A 20,565-nucleotide genomic window follows, 5' to 3' on the forward strand; every position below is an offset into this window, starting at 1 on the left:
TAATTTTTATTTATTTATTTATTCTTTGTATGTGTGTACCATCAAATTGGATCTGACTGGTCATCAAATTGGATCTGACTGGTACAGGAGGCGATTGTTCCTCCTTCTTCAGCAGAGCATCTTCCTACCACTAGGCCACCAGAGCTCGCCCACCCAAGATATTTTCTAGACCTAAAACACACATTGTACCTTTGTTTCTTAACAATATCGATCATATTCTTCCAAACTGTTACTAGAGGTAATTCTCCTTCATTATCCAGTACCATTCAAGGTCTTTACATTCATGTCATCCATTTCTTTTAGAGTTAGTAACAGGGAAAGTTAGTCTAATAAACAAATTAGTTTCCTTTAATTTCATATATAAAAATCCTGTGCTTTTATTAAAGTCCTCTAGTATTTATATTTTTGGTTGAATACTAATAGTTACAGTAATAGTATAGGAGTAGTTACAATAACAGTGACAATAACAAAATTAATACTATCTACCAGTAAACATATGTATACTTTTTATATACAAATGTTTAGTGCTGGGAAATATATATACTATTCCTTTTAAAAATATTATCGGGCTGGGGGAGCTCTGGTGGCCTACAATCCCAGAGGTACACAGTTCAAATCCACCAGAGGCTCTGCCAGAGGAGGAGGAGCAATATCCTCCTGTACCAGTCACATCTGATTTGATGGTACACGCACACAAAATAATAAAATTTTTTAAAATAAATAAATAAAATAAAAATTATTGGGCTAATGTTTATAAACTTAGTTTCCTATTCAACCATTCACACACATTTCATGACATTAATACTGGCACTATAACTGTATTGTTTACCCATTCAGCCCTGTGAATCCCAATTCTATTTATCCTTCTATCCTACTCCTTCCTGTCTTTTGAGCATTAAACCTGGACAAACGCTACCCTTTTGATCTTAAGCAATTGATTGTTCTAAAGAGTGAGCACCTTGCAGTTTAACTGTTCATCTTATGTTGTTGTATATCTTAGGAGTCAGAACTGACTCATTCCTGACTCCTCAGTGTGGTTTCAGAGGCAGGACATTCCATGAGAGGAAAAGGCCCAACTTTCTCCCAGAGAGTAGCTAGCTCTAACTAGTGGATTCAAACCACATGGCTTTGGGCTGGCAGCACAACTTCTTACACTAAGCCACTCGAGTTCATCTTAAAGGTCTCTTTATTATTTGGCTGAAAATTAAGCCAAGGTGGTTGAGTTCTGTTCTAGGTTCAAAGGGTAACTAATGGTCATTTTTTTTTAATTGGAAAATATTCTTTCTTTTAAAAGTTGAATGTTCATCCTTTAAGGAAATCTATAGATAGCAAAGCCAAAATGGCAGGCAACTTCCAATTTTAGAAAGATTTTCTAAAATAAAAGATATTATACATATTCTTTGTTGTATGTTATAGTTGGTCTTTTTTATGTTTCTGAGCTTTGATCCACATTCTTCTCCTATTCAGTCCAGGACTTTCAACTGCAATTCTTGGTCAGCAATGGAAGCTGGGCACCATCTCGTTCTTTTGGTGTCTTGGACCATTTAGCCCATGAGATTGTTGCTGTGAATCTTTGCTTTTCTTCTTCATTCCAGGCAAGAACAGAGTTGATAAAATCAACTGTTGTACCTCAGATTGTTCCCTGCCAGCTACTCACCCCAGCTGCTATTAACACAAAAAGGATATAGGACACTGTCTTTACGGGCTATTTTATACCAACTGACCTTGATGACTTCTAAAATTATGGTCCTGAAGCCACTATCTTCTCTACCCTAGTTTAAGATGACGAAATGGGATGTGAACTCTGATACCTGACTCCCTGTGTAATCTAGTTGTAACTTCCAGGTTCTTACCTGCGTTACCTGTGTTGGGGAGATGCAAAACTACAAGCCAATTAAAAGAATCCAGGATTTCCAGTTTGTGAGATGAGAGGCCAACTCTTACCTTTGTGGACAGCAGTGCCGTTCTCCTGCAGAGGCACCTTCTCGGTGGCTGGAGACCGAGGGACTTCCTTCTCCACCTGCTTCTGGGCTTCACTCGCCTTCTGGGCCTGCTTGCACTTTTGGTCCAGCTGCTTGAGTTTGGCAGCACAAGCCGCCAATCTCTCTTCCCTAGCTCGGCGTTCCTCCTCTTCTCGGCGCTTGCGGGCTCGTTCCACAGCCTCCGACATTTCTGACTGAATGAACTTCTGCCGAGGGGGTGGCTTGTCTTCTTTGTCCTCAGTGGATTGCTGCCGGAACACGCTGCTCATTGAGGACTTCTGTCAAGACAATCAAGTCCTGAATGAACAGTAGGTCAAAACTCCAGATGGTAAGGGGTCACTACACCATTGTGGGATTAGGACTCTTTTTCAAAGACAGGTGACACAGCAATTGCAGCATGCAGATTTTTACTGTATTTGTAACAAGGTTGAGGAAGTGTGACCGTTCTACAAAACAAACCCACAAAATCTCAAATTCATAGCAGTCACGTTGGGACCACCTCATAACTAATGCTCCAGAGGGTTTCTGGAGCCTGTAAATCTTAAGAGGAGACTACTCATCTTAGCTGCTCACTTATAAAATCTTGAATTACAGGATTGTGAGGGAGCAATTAAAAGTCAAGCACTGTAACTGACACACAAAAAAGCATTTCTAAAACAATTTCTTTTGATTCTGAGCCTAATCCTAGCTGTAAATGACAAGGCAACACCTGTGGTGCTGAAGATGTAGTATTTAAAAAAAGACACACACACACACACACACACACACACACACACACACACACACACTATCTCTCAAACTAGGGAAGATTCCTCTCTGCTCTCCAAGAACTGAGGCTGTATGCAGAACACAAGTAGCAAAACTATGGCTAATTATAACTCTCAGTCACTCTGACAGTTCAGTGAGAGCGAACTATCAAAAAATTACACAGAACAAACAAACAAACAAAAAACCCTCCCAAGCACAACTTCCTACTTTTAGTGACACAAGTTATACAGGTATATCATTTTCAAAAGCTATTAAACAGAAAATTCCCCAAATTGTGCCTTTTATTTTATACTACTTATTTCTTGACTAGGAAACTATTTAACATATTCTGCACTCAAGGACTTTTCTCCTAAAAATTTTTTCCTTATTCAGAGACAAGGGAACTCAGGTGGACTAGTAGTAAGTACTGCAAACCTGAAGGCACATGGTTTGAATCCACCAGCTGCTCCACAGAAGGATGGGTAATCTTCTCCAATGGGAATAATTGCCCCTGAAAACCCACTAAATCAATTATCAAAGATTATCAACAGTTTGGACATTAGTGCACCTTTTACTATAAAGTGGAGATCAAAGTGCACACTTTTCCTGTCTGTAACGGCTGTGCATGGTCTTGTTGCATGTATGTTTATTCACTTTATATATTTAATAGCAATTAAACACCAGAATCAAACGGTATATGTATATAATGCATATATAATGTATATAAACAATCCTATGATTAACTATTAACTAAATACTCCACAAAATATTTGAACCCAGACAATGCTTTATTAATTTAAGTTACAATTGCAGAGTGACTTAGGAAAAAAGTGGTACCAGGTTTATTTTGTTTCACTTTAATGTCCACAGTGCCACATCAAACAGCTCAAACCAAATCTACTGCAAGTGAGCTGATTCTGAGTCGTCCTGTGGGGCTTGTAAGTCTGTACACCTTTACGGAAGCAGACCGCCATATCTTTTACCTGTGGAAGAGCTGCCATATTTAATCCAGTGTCACTTCAGTGAGCACTTAACGACTGCTCCACCAGGACTACTTTGTTGAATAAACAGGTACTTAGTAAAAAAATGGGGAAAAAGACTGAAGGTAAGCATTATTTTATAATATGGAAAAGGTGTTCTTTAAAGAGCAGTACAATGGGAAAGGTAAACTGTGCTAAAAGTATTCAAAATAATATCTTCCTTTATGGAATAAATCATTGTAAACTTAGGCGGTTTCAAATCAGATGGAGAAATGATAGCGGTAAAGAGCTGTGCTGCCAATCCAAAGGCATGTGGTTTGAATCCACTAGCAGGATCAGCTATGGGTCAATCCCAACTCAACAGTACATAACAACACATATATTCCCTAATTTCCAAAGGTGGAGGGAGCTCTGGTGACCTAGTGGTAAGGAGTTGTGGTGCAGATCCTAAAGTTCAAATCTATCAGCTGCTCCAAAAGAGAAGGATGGGATATCTTTCATGCAATGAAAACCCCCTTGAGGGTAAGTGATGGGTCAGTTCTGACTCAATGGTAACAAGACCAACAGTTTCATAAAGAGTGAGAACTCCTGGTGACTACATATTATTTTCAAAATATCATTCATCACTAATAGAAACCAACATTACTTGGTGAAACAACGGCTCTCAGGGCCAAGGCAGTGTAAGGAAGAGAGAAGTTTGGGGAAATTTTGTTCTGTCAGAAAGCAAAGTGTTCAAGCATATTGGACAGGAGTGAAAAAGGACATACAAACCAGTATGAAGAAGCTCTCAATCTCCATAGCAAAGAATCTGTGTTTTAAAACAAATAATGGGAGTAGCAAATTACAGCTCATTAAAATATAAATAAATCAACTGCAGTATTAGCCTAAAGTTGGCTTTTTCAGCCATTATCTTAGCTTCCAACTTGGTCTCCAGCCTCTTAACTGCAGATACATGGTCTTGCACATTTTAAATAGCTTTGAGACTAGGATAAGAGAGAGAGAGCGCGCGCTTTCCCCACTGACTGGCAAGACTTGAGGGAGACAGGAGCAAGGCCCTGGTGAGAGCCAGACCAGAGTGAAGTCCTGGTGATGGTGGTGGATAGAGAAGACCGCCACTGCTGTGGAGAAACTGGCAAAGTATAATCAGAGGATCCCTGAGAAAAAAGGCCACCGTTAAAGGTTTTGCTATTCTTGCTGGATGATTTGGATTTGACTGTGGAGCTGATATTAGGACTTTTACTAATTAAGGAATTGTGTTTTGCTGTTAATCTGGCTTGGGACTGTTGGACTTGCTCCTACTCCCCAATCTATTTCCCTACTAAAACCTATTCTTAGTACTACAACTGTGAGTAAATTCTTTGAGTCAAAAAAGAATAAATAACCCTCTTGCTTTGGTGTGGATCTCGAGGCACCATGGGGCTGGGCTACAGGCTCTTTACCTACTTTCTGGTCTGGGGAGGTGAGGGGTTGTGCTATTCTCACTCCCTCTGGCCCTCTCACTCAAGGAACTGTGCCCCCTGTGTTCTGTTTTCTGTTCTTTGCTCAACTGGTATCAGAAAGAGTGGAATTCATTGTTTCAGCTTCACAGAAACATGGTTTGGTTTTGTGAAAGTGGGACCTGGGAAGATACACAGTTGAAATAGTTATTTCTATAAAGTGAGGACAAAAGCCCAATAGGTTACTTTTGTTTACTAAGATGGAAAAAAAAAGTTAAGACACTACTTTTTGATCTTTATCTAAAGGGTATGGAGAGGAAACTGAGAATTTCTTTAAAAGTCTATGCATACCCGAAGGTGTGCAGTTCAAATTCACCAGATGCTCCGCTGGAGAAGGAGGGGCAATCTCCAGTGCCAGTCGGACTGGATTTGATGATACACAACAAAAAAAAGCCTATGTGTGTTTCCCTTCCCCTTTATATTTCATTATGTTATACTAAGATATATTGAAAAACTGATTAAGATTCTGTAATGTTAGGATATCCTGGAAGAAATGATTAAGGTTTTTGATGGGACATATTGTAATTAGAGGAAAAATGTAAGCCAGTTGGATAGTAATTGGGTATACAGAAAAGGAAAATTTGCCCTAAAAGAATGCTTATCAAGTGAGCTCTGGTGGCCTAGTGGTAAGAAGCTGCACTGCAATCCCAGAGGTACATGGTTCAAATCCACCAGATGCTCTGCTAAAGAAGGAGGGGCAATCTCCTCCTGTACCAGTCAGATCCAATTTGACAGTACACACATACAAAACAATAAAGAAAATTAAAAAATAAAATTTAAACAAAAAGAAAAGAAGAATACAATGCTTATCATAGGAGAATTTGACAGTGTGGAGGTTTGGCCTAAGAAAGATTAAGCCCCACTCTCACAGGAGAGTTACATCTGAAAGCAGACAAGCAGAGAGAGAGAGACTTTTGCAATCAACAGAGGCAATCTTGCTGTTGGTGTGGCTCTAGGGTCCCATGGGACTGGGCTACAGTTCTTTATCTGCTTTCTGCTGTGGGACAGTGAGGAGCTCTGCTAGTCTCACTCCCTCTGGCCCTTTCAGAGAGACGCTTACGACCCGGTGCCCTAATGTCCCATTTTCTTTTCTTTTCAGAACTGGTGTCAGAAGGAATGGAATTCATAGTCTGTTACCTCTATGAAATCTCTGACAAAGATGGGTAAATTGAACCTAATTAGAGGAAGCTACAGATCAACTCAATGTCAAGGTCATTCCACAAAAGAACTGGCTCTTCAAAAGTGTCAAAGTCATGCAAGTTAAGGAAAGGCTAAGAAAGTATTTCAAATTGAAGGAGACTAAAATGGTATGATTAGCAAGGCAATAAATGATTTTGCTATGAAGAACATTATTGGGACAACTGGTAAAAGCTGAATAAAATCTAGGAATTTAATAGTTTATTTCTTGATTTTGATGGTTGTACTGTGGTTACTTAAAAAGAATGCCCCTTTTTAGTAGAAAATACATTCCAAAGCATTCTTTGAATAAGAGTGACAAGGCACTGAGTCAACAAGGCACTCTCAAAAAGGTGGGAGAACAGAACCTTTATGTTGCTTTTCCAACTTTTTCTAAGTTTGTGACTGTCAGAAATTTTAAATAGTTTTAAGTCCACATAGGACATTCTGGAACTCAGCCACTGAACTCTATAATATGCAAACCACAGGAGCCCGTCAGAAGATCTGATGTAATCTTTTGTCTTGGAACTCTGATCAAATGAATTTCCAAAGAGGTAACGTATTTCCAGCTTAACACAGAACACCTCAAATACCTGATAGTCAGAGCCTGGTGTCCAGCTGTGAAGCTTCCTTGAAGGGGGCTGAGGTTCTGGCATCTTCCGGATAACACGGGACATGCCCACTGTTTCACCCCAGTCTTTTCCTTCCTCTTGAGTACGTTTGGCATCAGTGCTGTCTGCAGAGCTCATGGACAACTGCCGCTGCCTTCGAGGGTCCCAACTGTTCCTAAGACAAACCACATTCAGAGTTAATCTTCCCAGTGAAACCATTCAAGCCAGTGCTGATCTTACTGATCAGAAAAACATTTTAAAGGGTAACAGTCTAGTAGAAAAATGCAAATGAAATAGGCAATTTTATACAAAGGACATTTATATTTCCTAATACACATTAAATGCAAATTAAAATATTCCTAGGAACAGTTTAAAAAATTGTAGTCAATGTTCCTAAAATTATGAATAAATATATAATAATATAATGAAAGTGACATGAATAAAAGTAGACAATAAATGATTTTTTTTTTGGAGTGGTTATGGTCAAGTAAATTTGGTAAATCTGTTCTGCTTATTGCAACCCTTCCACCTCCAAAGATTCTCAATTTAGTTCATTTAAGGTTCTGAGACATTTAGAATATGGAATATAAAATAAACTGAGCCCAGGTTAGTTTCCCAAATTTTCCTGGGCACATTTTGTACGTAAAATTCACAATCTGTGGACAAAGCAATCTCTGGGAATTACTGACACAGGGATGAGAACCATTGGCTTAGGACTCAAACAGATGCCTGGATGCAAACTTTGGCTCTAACTCTAAATGGCTGTCTTTTAAGAGCTGTCATTCCTCATTTGCAAATGGGAAAAAATCCTATGCACCATGAAAGCTTACTGAGGGAAGTATGAAATATACCAGGTACAGTATAAATAAAGAAGCCCCAAAGCATGTATAATGTGCTTCTGTCAAGTTATACTGGCAGAGACCAGGAGACTGGATGGGGATCCTTACCACTTTGGTCTGCCATCCTTCACAACTTCTTCTTCCTCTTCATCATCACTAAATTTCAGTTTCTCAGAATAGTCCACTTCTTCATGAAGGCCTACAACAGGGGTCCCAAAAGAATGAGAAAATGTGAGAATCTCCATGTTGCTTTTAGCACTATGGGTAACTTCCTTGAGCCAGGAATCATGTCCTACTAAAAAGTAAATCCAACTACACAGGTATCACCAAAGGAACAAACAGGCAGATAACAGTGAAGAGAAGTGAGGTTTCAGATTAACACTCTGAGATAATTTTTAAAATATGGACAAAATGTTTATTTGAAGCCACAGGAAAATGAGACTATACACCAAGACACAGAGAAGTCTGCCCTTTCATACCAGAAAATTTACCAGTAGGATCTAAATAGACATTTCTCCAAAGAAGTTACACAAATGGCCACGAAACACTATAAAAAGATAGTCATAAGCAAAAGGGGATAGATACATCCATAGAAAAACTAGGAAACTGTCCCTAATTATAAACATGATGGTTTAGAGAGTATCATAAAGCACCATAAAAAACTATTAAAATTAAGGAATAAAACAGTATCATCCTATTTGTAACAGTATAAACACAAGAATATATAGTATAAGCTTGTTGTTGTTGTTATGTGCCATCGAGTCGTATGCGACTCATAGTGACCCTATGTACAACAGCCCTAAACCCTACTCTCTCTATATTTTTATTTATATAATATATTTATTAACAAAAGACATTCAAGATCTGTAGATTTAAAACTATAATTGTTGCTAAAATAAAGAAAAAAATCACAAGGTTTCTGAACCAAAGACTCAAAGATAAGATGCCATATAATAACAAAAGCACAAACAGTTAACAGACAAAAGTAGAAAGACAAGCTCACAGTGACGGAGAACTATCTTGGGATTCATATACAGTAAGAATCTAATAACCAAAACGTTTATCAGGCTGCTAACTGAAAGGTGAGTGGCTCAAATCTACCAAGTGACCTGCAGGAGAAAGATGGGAAGTCTCCTCCCAAAAGATTTATAGTCTCATGAAACAATGAGTAACTGGAAACCCAAAGTCTCCATAAACTTTCATTAAAATTAATTAAAAATAAATAAATAAAATTTTATAGTCTCAGACCTCAAAGGAGAGTTGCTTTGAGTCTGAAATGATGTTGGTTTAGGGTGCTGGGAGAAAACCAAACACAAACCACGGAGAAAATAATAACCACTGTTAAAAAACACAGGGACACGGGAAATTTTAGCTTCGATGACAGGGATGCAAAATTGTACACCTGTGGTGGAAAACAAAAAACCAGACATACATAAGACTAAGTGGTTGTCCTCACAGATGAACACTCAGAACTTAAAAGCAAAAACTCAAACAGAGGCTTGCATACCAATTTGTTCACTACTGACAATATTAAAAATATTCAAAATGTGGAAACAACCTAAATGCCCATTGAAGAATGAACAAAATTGAGATATACATACAATGCAGTGGTATTCAGCAAGCAGAAAAGAATAGAAATCTTGATAGAATATGGATAAAGCTAGAAAACACTATCCTGTGTGAAATAAACTAGTTACAAAAGAATAAATATCATCTGACCTTAATGATGTAAAAAGACAAAAGAAAAAGCAAATACAGAGACTAAAGTTTATTAGTAGTTACCAGGGGAGGGAAGAAGAGGAGAGAAGGGGAGGATAATGGTGACTGGTGGGGGATCATACCAAACGATGGGTAGAGATGAATGGTCAATGGTCGACTGTCTTAACTGCTATCAATAAGAGATCTACACTGGTAAGAAGGTGCTTTTTCGAAAGATGATGCCCAAAGTACAAAAGAGAGCCCCTGCCCTTCCCAAAATGGAATTCTGAAGGGTGTCCACAGCCACATGCATACAACAAAGATCATCTACATGCCACCCATCTGGTGGCTTAAGGTACTGAGACTCTGAAGTAGCCCATGTACCCCCAGAGCAAACAAGTTTGACTGCTATGCCATCACCAAGTTTCCCAAACCACTGAAGTCAATCATGAAGGCAACAGAAAAGAGCACACATTATGTTCACTGTAGATGTCAAGGCCAACAAGCATCAGATCAAACAAGCTATGAAGAAGCTCTATGACACTGATGTGGCACAGGTTAACACCTTGATCAGACTTGGTGAAGAAATGAATGCGTATGTTCAACTTGCTCCTGATTCTGATGCTTTGGATGCTGCCAACAAAACTAGGATCATCTAAACTAATCATCTAAATCCTCTTCACTGGACCACAGGCAGTATTATGGAAGATGGAGAAAGACTGAAGTTGTCAACGATTTCATTTTACTTGGATCCATGATCAACACCTACAGTAACAGTGACCTGCCATACTTGCTGACTTTAGTCAGCAACAACATTGCTGGAATGCTTCCCAACAATGATTCTAGACAGGTCAGTGAAGCAGGTAGTGCCTCCAAGGTTAGTACCTGAATATACTCTGTCTACCTGCTGATGATCTAACCTCTGAACTTCTACCTTAAGGTCTTATCTACAGACCTGGGACTTGCCTCTATAAGTGCCAAAGCCAACCCCCTTCCATCTATCTATGCTCTGTTGGTTTTGCATCTCTAGAAAATGCAGCCTAAGATACACATTAGTAACACTGAAGAATCACAAAAAGCATTGTGATGTGCAACAGAGCCCAAGCACAAAAACTGGAAGATTCCATTCACATAGGGCTTTCTTTGTAAGAGTTAAAATTAATCTACGGTGAAAATAATAGTAAGAGTCCTAGGCAGGGTGGCAGGAAGTTAAGATTGACTGGTGAGGTAAATTTCTGTGTCTTGACGGAGGTGTGGGTCACACAAGTGTATTCCTGTCAAAACGGCACAATTATGATCCACATTTCAGTATATATAAAAAACTTCTCAGGGGGTAAGAATTAGAAAAGAAAATCAGTTAGCATAATGAGATATGAGTGGAAAAATAAGAATAGAAGAATGGTAGTATTTATTGAAGAAGAATGGTAGTACTTACTGAAGCTAGGTTTATCAAGTAAATGAGAGTTGATATTTTATTTAAATTTTCATTTTAAAATGTTGGGGGTTTGCCTTTTCTTTTTCAAATTAACAGAAAAATCTCCCCTATTCTGATTTCAAGAACAAAGACCAAAAAAAGACAGCACTTTGCCAGAAAGCAATTACTGCTCGCTTCATCCCATATCCACCTTCCCATCTTGCCAAGGGAAAATATAGCACAGTATCAAAGGGCTTGTGTCTCTGGTAGGCAGATACGGAGTTCAGTCCAGCTTTTTCTAAACCACTGGTCTTAAATCTATCAGGAAATAATACCACACCCTACCTGCCCAGCCATCGTCAGCATCAGTGTCCAGATCGTCAAGGCCCTTCAAGTTCTCAGCATTAATGATGGTAGGCCGCGGCGCTCGTTCCACCAGCTGCCTTAATGGACGGATCGGACGAGTCATTCCTAGCCTGTTTTCTTTTCTGGCAAGAGAAAAAAAGAGACCTTGGGCTTGTGTCAAGCAAGTAAAACCACATTATAATTCTCAGAATGAGTTGTACATTACATAGGTTCAAGTTTGTATTCAACATTTAAATAATCTCTTAACACGATAATGAATAAACATATTTAAGAGAGAAGTTCTGGGGCAAGACGCTGCACTGCAATCCCAGAGGTAGGTGGTTCAAATCCACCAGACGCTCTGCTGGAGAAGGAGGGGGCAATCTCCTCCTGTACCAGTCAGAGCTGATTTGACCGTACATGTAAAAATAATACAATTAAAAAAAAAAAAGAACGAGAGAAGTTCTGTCTCAATTTGCACTTTTACGTGCTCAGGACAAATGCCTCGCTGGTACCAAAAAGCAAAAAACACATCCCAAAAGGCTAATTCTCTCAGGAACTTGAAATAATAATAATAATAGTATTTTTCCCTAGCACTAAATATCAATTACCAAACATACTTTAGTGTCTGGGGCTAAAGGCAACGTATTTGCATATATTGGCCCATTAGCTTTTCTATTATCACCAATAGAAGTAAGTTCTAATTATGATGATTACAAAGTAATAGTCTTACCCATCTTGGTCATTCATCTGGAACTGTCTAAAAGGAACACGGGGTTCAAGGCGGAGCTGAGGAAGGGGAAATGATCCTCGTTCCACTGTACCCTGGTTTTCTGATGACTGTGGCGAACACATCTGAAACATAACATCAATAAACAGGATTTTCTGGTAATGGCTCAAATTCCAAGTTGAATTAGAATTTGTTAAAAAAAAAAAAAGAACACAAAAACCAACACCAGCAAAAACCAACAGTAAGAAAAGTTTAATCCTATCATCATCTCCCCATTTTTGTTGTTGGTAGGTAAATTTGAGGACTTGAGGAATGCCTGCCTCTCTTTTTTCCTAAGAACCATATTTAATAATATCCATATCACCAGGGAGAGAAACCAAAGACCCTTAAGGTTTGAAAAGGGGAAGAGAAAATACAAAACTAATTGAAACCTTGCAAGTTAAAGTATTAGGCAAAGAAACTGGGAGGGAGATGCAACGTGGACATTCAACCACTTCAACTAGGTTCTGCTGGACATGAACAATCCAACATCATGGGATTAAAAAAAAAAATGTACACTCTGAAGACTTACAAAAGCAGGAAGCATGTCATGGTATGTAGGTGGGTGGTATACATTTCCCATGAACTGTGAAGCCCCTTTTCGGACAGGCTGAGCCGGGCGGAGAGAGGGGTCCTTAGAATCGCTGGTACATGCCGAGGAGGGGGCTCCGTCTCCTGTACTCGAGTTCCTGCTGCCCAGCTCAGTTGGGGAGGTGCTCAGAGACGTGGCAGAAATTATGTTTCGCCCACCGCCCTCCCTCCAGCTTGTCACATCTGGAAATTGAAAGGGGGCAAAAGGGGAGAGGAAGAGGAAGGGGAAGGAGGGATTGTATGAGGTTCTCAAGGTCAAAGGACCCCTCATTTATTTAAAAAAAAACAAAAAAACAACCAACAAAACCACCAAACACCAAAAAAAAAAAAAAAATAAAAAAAAGAAAAGGAAAAGAAAACCCAAAAGTGATGAATCAAGTAAACTGATCACATCTGTAAGGGAAAGTAAGGGGCAGACAAAATGTGTATGAATTTTCCATACCAAGAATATGATGATTAGGAAAACATAAAGTCTACTTAAAGAATTTGAAGCAAGTAAAAAAGTAGGTTCTCCACCTATGAATAGAAATCATATATGTAATTCTAATCAGATCTAATACCCCAAAGAAATAAAGAGAGTCCTGAAGAAAATGGTCATTCCATCCACACTCACAGGACAAAGGCGTCTTAAGGGTCAGCACTGGATTGGACTTCCTATTAATATTGGAGTGAGTTCTTCAAACCATGTTTTAAATTTTTTAACAGTGGCATCTTTTCACAATAACATTCATTAGTTCATAAGGAGTTAAAGTAGAGTTGTTCTCCTTCCAATGGTGATGAGAAGGTCTGGAGCCCTTCCTACCAGGCCTTATCCCCATCTGCTCCTTATAGCAGCCTGTGAAGTACTGCTGCAGTTCACAGACCAAAATCTAGAGAGCTAACATTTTAAGATGATGCTCTCCATTGACAATGTAACAAGATCTACTAGAAACTTACAGACCTGTAAAAAGATGAAATCAAAGACTCAAAACATGAATCTGTTTTAAGCTCTTCAATTGCCATGTAATCTCGGACAAGTTCTCTTGGCATCTTTGTCTTTTCAAATGCAGATATGAAAGGAAGTCTAGAGGCTTCTAGTTCTACATTTCAACAGTACTATGAAACAGCTCATCTTAACCTCAGAATATACACTTCCTGGCCTGAAGAATGTGATTAAGTATTTAGCGTACATAAAACAGCCCTCTTCAGGCCACTGAAAAGGCAGTCATATTAAGCAAAGTGTTGCACAGGGATAATTTACAAGTTGTCAGTTCTGATTGGAAACTACCATAAGCAGAAATACTTTGGGAATTAATCAACAAAAGGGCCCACTCAAGTGCTCATCTAAAGACCTGCATAAACCCCAAAATACAAGAGCCAGTTCAGAATTACTGCCTAGAACAAAACGAAAACCTTATTTCCAAACAATGACTATCTAACCAGCAAGCAGTATTACCATATAATGCTGCCAACTCCCTGGCCAGAAACAGGAAAGGGAAGGTAGTAGAGGAGTGTTGACTGGGCTACCTAATAACCCCCAGGGAAACACAGTCCAAGTTCTCCTTTCACAATTCTACTGTGGTGGAGCTTAAGAAGAGAGACTCCTAGAGAACAGTCTCCTCAATCAACTCTCAAAATGATTCTGACAGAACTCAGCTACGTTTAGAAAACAGCACCTGAATCAGGTCTAGAGTTAACTGGTTCTTGGCCTATCACTGCTCTGATCATACAAACACCAAAACCCTACCTAACCTCTAGATGACAGATGGAAAGGGGACAGGTCTAATCCAACCCTAAAGAGAATAAAAGCAGGAATGACCACTTCCTCTTCCATTTCACTACAGCCTAAGAGGAGAGATCAGTTAAGGACCAATAGTCCCACATTCCAGACAAATGTCCTGAAACCCTCAGAGCGTCAGTTATCTGAACTGACACACATAAAAAAGACGAAAAGCCAAGAAGGGTTAAGTCCTATTGGTCCAATGTGTGCCAACCCAGGCTGCTGCTCACTTACTCTGAGGGCGGAGGCTTGGTCCTGGCCCATACGACAGATCTAAGACGCCCTTTTCTTTGCCAGCCTTGTCCTGCCCTCCAGCTGCTTTCAGCGTCGGAAATTCCTCGGGAGAGAAGGATAATAGTCGGCTTGAGCCCCTTAAACCTGTTAAAAAAAACAAACAAACAAACCATAAAGACTTAATAGATCAAGTGAGATCAGTACCTATAGTTCTATTTTATGAATTCAACAAAATGTTTGAAGAAGTCATTCTGCCCAGAAATGTTCTTAAGCATCTCATGCAGTGCTTGCTTTCTATGCTAGAAAAACAGCAACAGAGGCACCCTAAGGGCGAAAGGAAATCTTGAGTTTGGTGACACACTACACCACAGCCTTACCCAGGTCATCCACAGAAAGTTATAAAAGACATGGGGTAAGGAAACTCAGCTGTACCTGGAAGAAGCCAGTAAGGCCCCTCTTACTACGGAGAGTAGCAGACAATCACAGGGAGCTCTGGTCGCCTAGTTTTAAGATGCAGTCAGTAAACCAAACAAGTCAGTCAAGCCCACTCACATGGAGGTAATGTCACACGCTTCTCCCTAAATGTCTCCCCCAAAAGACCCTTGCCCTAACTTTACACGCAGGAGATTATATACACTGATGCTCCTAGCATTTGTCTTTTCTCTGCTCACTGCCAATTTATTGTTTTCTCTAAATGGTCTTCTCTAAAGTTCTTCAAACCTTTCAAGGTTTTACTCTTACAACTTGGGCATAAATTTCTTTCATTCACCAACATTATGATAGCTTTAGAGAAGAAATCTTTTCATGTTGTTTTTTCCTTTAACACAGAGCATCTTCAATTTTTATAAAAAACAAATGAATGCACAATAAATGTTCCAGTGTAAGAGCAGGATTTTCTTTTATTTAAATATGCAGTATATGACTGTTGATGTTACATGCTGTCAAGTTGCTTGCGACTCACAGCAACTCTATGTACAATAGTTCTGAATCCTGCCCTATCTTGAGCCAATCTTATTTTCTCTGGCACACCTATCTCCATTACCCCAGTCACTGAGTCAATCCATCTCATCGAGTGTCTTCCTCTCTTGCATGTCCCTCCACCTTTCCATGCATGATGCCCCTCTCCAAGGACTGGTCCCTCCTTGCAACATGCCCAAAGTATGTCAAACAGAGCTTCAGAATCCTTGCCTCTATGGAGCAGCCTGGTAACAGTCTCACCAGGATGAACCTGTTTGTTCTCCTAGCAGTCCATGTATATAATATAGTATATTGAATAGTACATTCAACACTATTTTCTAGAATCACAATTCAAAGGCATCAATTCACAGACAACACAAAGTCTGAGTATAGAAAACCCTCCTCCCCATGCAGTTAAACCCAAAATTTCCCTCAGGTATAATTCTTACCACCACTGACTCACACTAACTAAGGCAGCCTTTGCCAGAAAGATGCAGCTGGGACTACTGCAGATGCACAAGATGGCTATTACCTGGCAAGATTGTAATAGCATACATTATTCAATGAGAGAAAAATGTCCCCAAGTGTCACAAAGGACTTTCACTGCTTTAGAAAAGGATTTTTTACTCACAGTCACTTAATTTGGTTAAAAAGGCAATGCTGAAATACAAAAGGACTTATCTTTAAAATATTGTAGATCTGCAATAAGCAACAAAAAGCAAATCCCAATACTGCTGTAGTCTCAGTTCTTTCCCCATCTTCACCGTTACACAGATACCAAAAGCATGAATTAAACTTATCCTCCACGGATAATAAAATAAAGGGTAGAACTCAAAAACAGCAAACCAAAGCAGTAATATTTCTAAGATTCTATATTGTTTTGTATATTCACCTGCCACATTTTCAAATGTGAAAATCCTTCACATTATGTTTTCTTCTGTGATAAACTGAGGCAGTGAAATCAAGAGGCTTTTCTTAGGTCAGAAAGTAAGTGTGTCAGTATTAACTTTGGTCTTTCCTCAAATAACATAATAATCAGGTCTCCTAGGTTTGAGAATTAATTCTCAGGTGAAATAGACCAACCTTCAACATGAAGTAGAGTGTAAAGATTCAGAAAGTCTTTTTGAATTTTAGTTGAGTCATGAAAATATTCACAAGCTGACAAGCCAAAATCCCTAGACATGTACTGGCCACACACAAACTTGTGACTCCATCACAAGAAGGGATCCAGGGGCTTGAGTCTTATCACCACTTGGCTGGGCCCCAACAATATCATGTTTCCCTTCTGCTATTCAGTCTACTCATTTCACAAAGGAACTCTCAGAGGGGTTGAGAGAGTACTGCACTGCTGTTTATTATTAATTTTAAATTAAGTTTTATTTTGATAGCTAATACAGTCACATAGTTCAAAGGAAAGAAGCATTAAAAGGCATAAATTACCCTGAAACCTACAGCGTCCCTTTTCAGCACGAAGTAGCTAAGAGAATATGCCATCCCCTTTTCCTTATGAATCAGGGTGAATGATAGGGAATGGCAAAAGACACACTGACAAAGGAGATTAATCAGAACTGGCTTTGACAAGCACTGTGGCAATTGGACAATTAAAACAGACTTTCGGGGGGGGAGGGAAGAACGAACTGGGGAAGAGGGTAGAGAAAATAGTGCAACAATGAATGAATGAAAACCCAGAATCTCTGTAAATGTTCATTAAAATTACTAAAATTTAATAATTTTTTTTTAAAAAAAGGCATAAATTGAGGCCGTCCACCTACCCTTGGGTCCCATCTACCTGTTTCTAACGGCCTCAAAAGAACAAAACAAAAAAAAAACAGGTAGTTTTCAGTCCTGTTCCAAAGATTTAAAAACAGAACAAAAAAACTCAAAAATCCCCCAATTAGAAAACAAACCACAAGCAAACAAAAAACTGCAGACATACACAATGATTTTAGTGTAGTTCCTTCATCTTATTTTCTGCAGCAATGTTACTATGATATGTAGATATCCTATTTTGTACTTTTCTCTTCCCCTTGAGGCCATATTCTGGAGATGTATCATATTAGTATAGTAAATTAATTTTTTATCATAATTTAGTCAAGTGTCAAAAAAAGACTTTTCAAAGATGGTTTCTAATCTTCAATCTATAAGGTTATAAGGAATAATCATGTCTCTTGTATGGAAATCAATAAAGGAGACTTTTACACATGGACAAGTATAAAAGGATGTAAATGTTCTATAATTCAGAATAATCCCCTAAAGGTAGAACTTCTCCATAAAGATGACTATGTTGGTATTTTAATGTTCTTATTAGGTACCACACTACTAAGCCCCTTTCAAGTCATAGTAGCTCTATGTTGTTGCTACGTACCATTGAGCCAAGTGACTCACGGCTGACCTTTCAGTGGGTTTTTCAGAGGTGGTAAATCAAATGGAAGGAAACTGTCTTTCTTTCCCAGAGTAGTAGGTGGATCTGAACTACAGCCCTTAGGTTGACAGAGCAACTCCTTGCCACCAAGCCACCAGAGCTCTGAGCATAGTACAGGGTAAAACTAAACTAGGATTTTCTAGGCACTTTATGGAAACAGATCATCAGATATTTTCAAACACAGTTCAAACTAAGAGTTGCTGATCTTTTGATTAGTTCAGCACTTAACAGAGTATTTTGACAGTTAATACCAAACTGCCTCCAGAGAACTGTCCTAAATTACACTGCTTTTTCTCTACATCTAACTTTGAAAAAAAAAAGCCTAAGACACCACCGTTAAAAAGTCTTATGAGTGTTCTTTACAAAATTTTTTTGAAAATTTATTCCATTATGTCAGACGGGTGAGGGCTTTGGGGCATAGTAGGGCACATTCTGTCCTTCTTGGCTGCTGCCTTCCTCATAAAAGCCAGGACATTGCTGAGTTCTTCTTGTTTCCTTTTGGCACAAATGTGTCTCTATCCTTTTCTTGACGAACTTGAGGTATTGCTTGTAATTGGAGACCTTGAGCCGCTCCATGGTGTGATGCTCATAGAGCAAGAAGCCACATACCTCCTGGATCAAGTCCTGCACCAACTTGGTGGGTACCTGCAGTAGTGGCTATACTTCAGCTTGCTCAACATCCTTGGTTATTTTGTGGCCTTTGTGGAGGCTCACAGCCATGGTAGCGCACAGCCATGGCTGTTGCAGGGGAAGGATGGTTTTGCGAAGAATACAAAATATTTTTAAGGATTTTTAGGATATTAAGATGTTTGTCCAATTCAACTCCTATTTCCCAACTCATTTCCCTTTATGTTTTCAAAGATAGTTAAGGGAAGAAAGCAGTTCGTGGACTTGAACCATGTACCTCTGAGTTGACAACATCTCCCTCTACCTCATCTAGCAGATGGGAAAATTAGCAATGCTAAAAGGTGGAAAGGCACTTCCCCTGCATTGTCTGAAGTCCTATGCATTTAAACTTTGTTCTATTACAGAAGCAAGAGCTTTGAAACCTAACATTTTCCATTTAAGCCTGAGGAACACAGTGATTTCAAAGTAGTAGGGGTTTATCTTAAGCACAGAAATTTGGGGTAGGATTTTTTAAGAGATCCGTGACTACCTATTTTTCTAATATAAGCTTTACCTGGTATGTATATAAAGATAGAGAATGACACCCAAAGGGAGGCAAATTCTATCTGTCCTGCTTAAGAGAATGAGAAATTGCATTTATTATATTTAGACTAACCTTTAAAAATCAGAAGAGTTGATGTAAAAGATCTGAAATTTTTTCCTCTTTTTTCAAAATTACCTGCTGACCCTGGGCCTGTATTCCCAGACAGCACAGAACACAGGCAGGGGGCAGGGTAGATGTGTGCCTATTCTTCTGTCAAAAGTCTAAGACTCACAGTCTAGTGTGTTATGGCCCTAGACCCTCTTCATTAATCACCCAAACCCCTCTATACTCTGTTCCAGAGCTGGCCCTTAAGAAGCTAGTTGAATCTGTAACTCCTATTCTAAGCAATTATCTAGCATTTCTTTAAAAAACTCTGTAAGATGTTTGCCCCAATTTTCTTCTATGGAACTACTCTGCGGCAGCAGCAGTAGCTGGCTTCCTAGGTCAGCACAGTGCTAATGAATAACAAATACCACATAGCTCTCTTATTGTATTTGTGTAAATAGCTAAAACCAAGGCACTCAATCCCCAAGGCTGGGTTATTTATAAATGCAAGCCTGAAGCTAATGCTGTGCAACAAAACACTGCTTTTGCAGTCCCAAGAGAGAGGAAGTAGCTGCATCTTGGCAACACTGAGCAGGTATCAGCTCCATCAGTAGCACAGCAGAGTTAAAGAACGGCAGAGCCAGTCACTGACATCAAGAGGAATTTCTTTAGCAATAATCATCAATGAAATCAAAGAACTGGTTTCACTTACAGAGAGTGTTTCCACCACTATAGTAATAGCATTAGCTCTTTCAGGTAACTGTAATACAAAAGTATCTGTAGTATCTGTATTAATCTTTAAAAATCAGAAAAGTTCATGCAAAAGATCTAGAATTTCTTTCTTATTTTAAAACCACACTGGCCCTGGGTTTGAATTCTCAGACAGTACAAAATGAAGGCAGGGATGGGGAAAGGTAAGCATTTAGAACAAAAACTATCCAGACTCAACCACACATCTCTCTTACCCACTCATCTCAATGCCATCCATATACACTTACCACCTTCGTGTCCTACTGGCTTTCCATTCAGCTGTGCCCATGACTTTGGTCCACCTGGCACTGAATTTGTGTTCTGAAATAAGAAAAACAGGACAGTCAGCCCAGTAAAACTGAGAATGTTAGAACAAGAAGCGAAGCAATCCAAAGACTAAACCAATAAACTACCACATGGCAGCATTACAAGAATTATCTCCGTGGTACTAGGGATATTGTTGCTGATGTTAGATGGATCTTGGCTGAAAGCAGAGAATACCAGAAGAATGTCTATCTGTGTTTCATTGATTATGCAAAG

General features: G+C 39.1%; 1 protein-coding gene across 1 annotated transcript in view; it reads right to left on the reverse strand.

The window, feature by feature from the left end:
* PRRC2B (proline-rich coiled-coil 2B) overlaps nt 1–20,565 on the reverse strand; it is a 76,849-nt gene that overhangs the window by 32,469 nt on the left and 23,815 nt on the right. The window contains exons 4-11 of the mRNA XM_006892439.1: nt 20,274–20,346; nt 14,642–14,785; nt 12,590–12,831; nt 12,022–12,143; nt 11,289–11,431; nt 7,940–8,030; nt 6,975–7,167; nt 1,945–2,260 (exon numbers count right to left, since the gene is read on the reverse strand). Coding sequence (XP_006892501.1) covers nt 1,945–2,260; nt 6,975–7,167; nt 7,940–8,030; nt 11,289–11,431; nt 12,022–12,143; nt 12,590–12,831; nt 14,642–14,785; nt 20,274–20,346 — 1,324 coding nt within the window. The remainder of the gene's footprint in view (nt 1–1,944; nt 2,261–6,974; nt 7,168–7,939; nt 8,031–11,288; nt 11,432–12,021; nt 12,144–12,589; nt 12,832–14,641; nt 14,786–20,273; nt 20,347–20,565) is intronic.

The sequence above is a fragment of the Elephantulus edwardii genome, unplaced genomic scaffold (genome assembly GCF_000299155.1).
Source record: "Elephantulus edwardii isolate Elephantulus edwardi_28Jun2011 unplaced genomic scaffold, EleEdw1.0 scaffold00116, whole genome shotgun sequence".
NCBI lineage: Eukaryota > Metazoa > Chordata > Mammalia > Macroscelidea > Macroscelididae > Elephantulus > Elephantulus edwardii.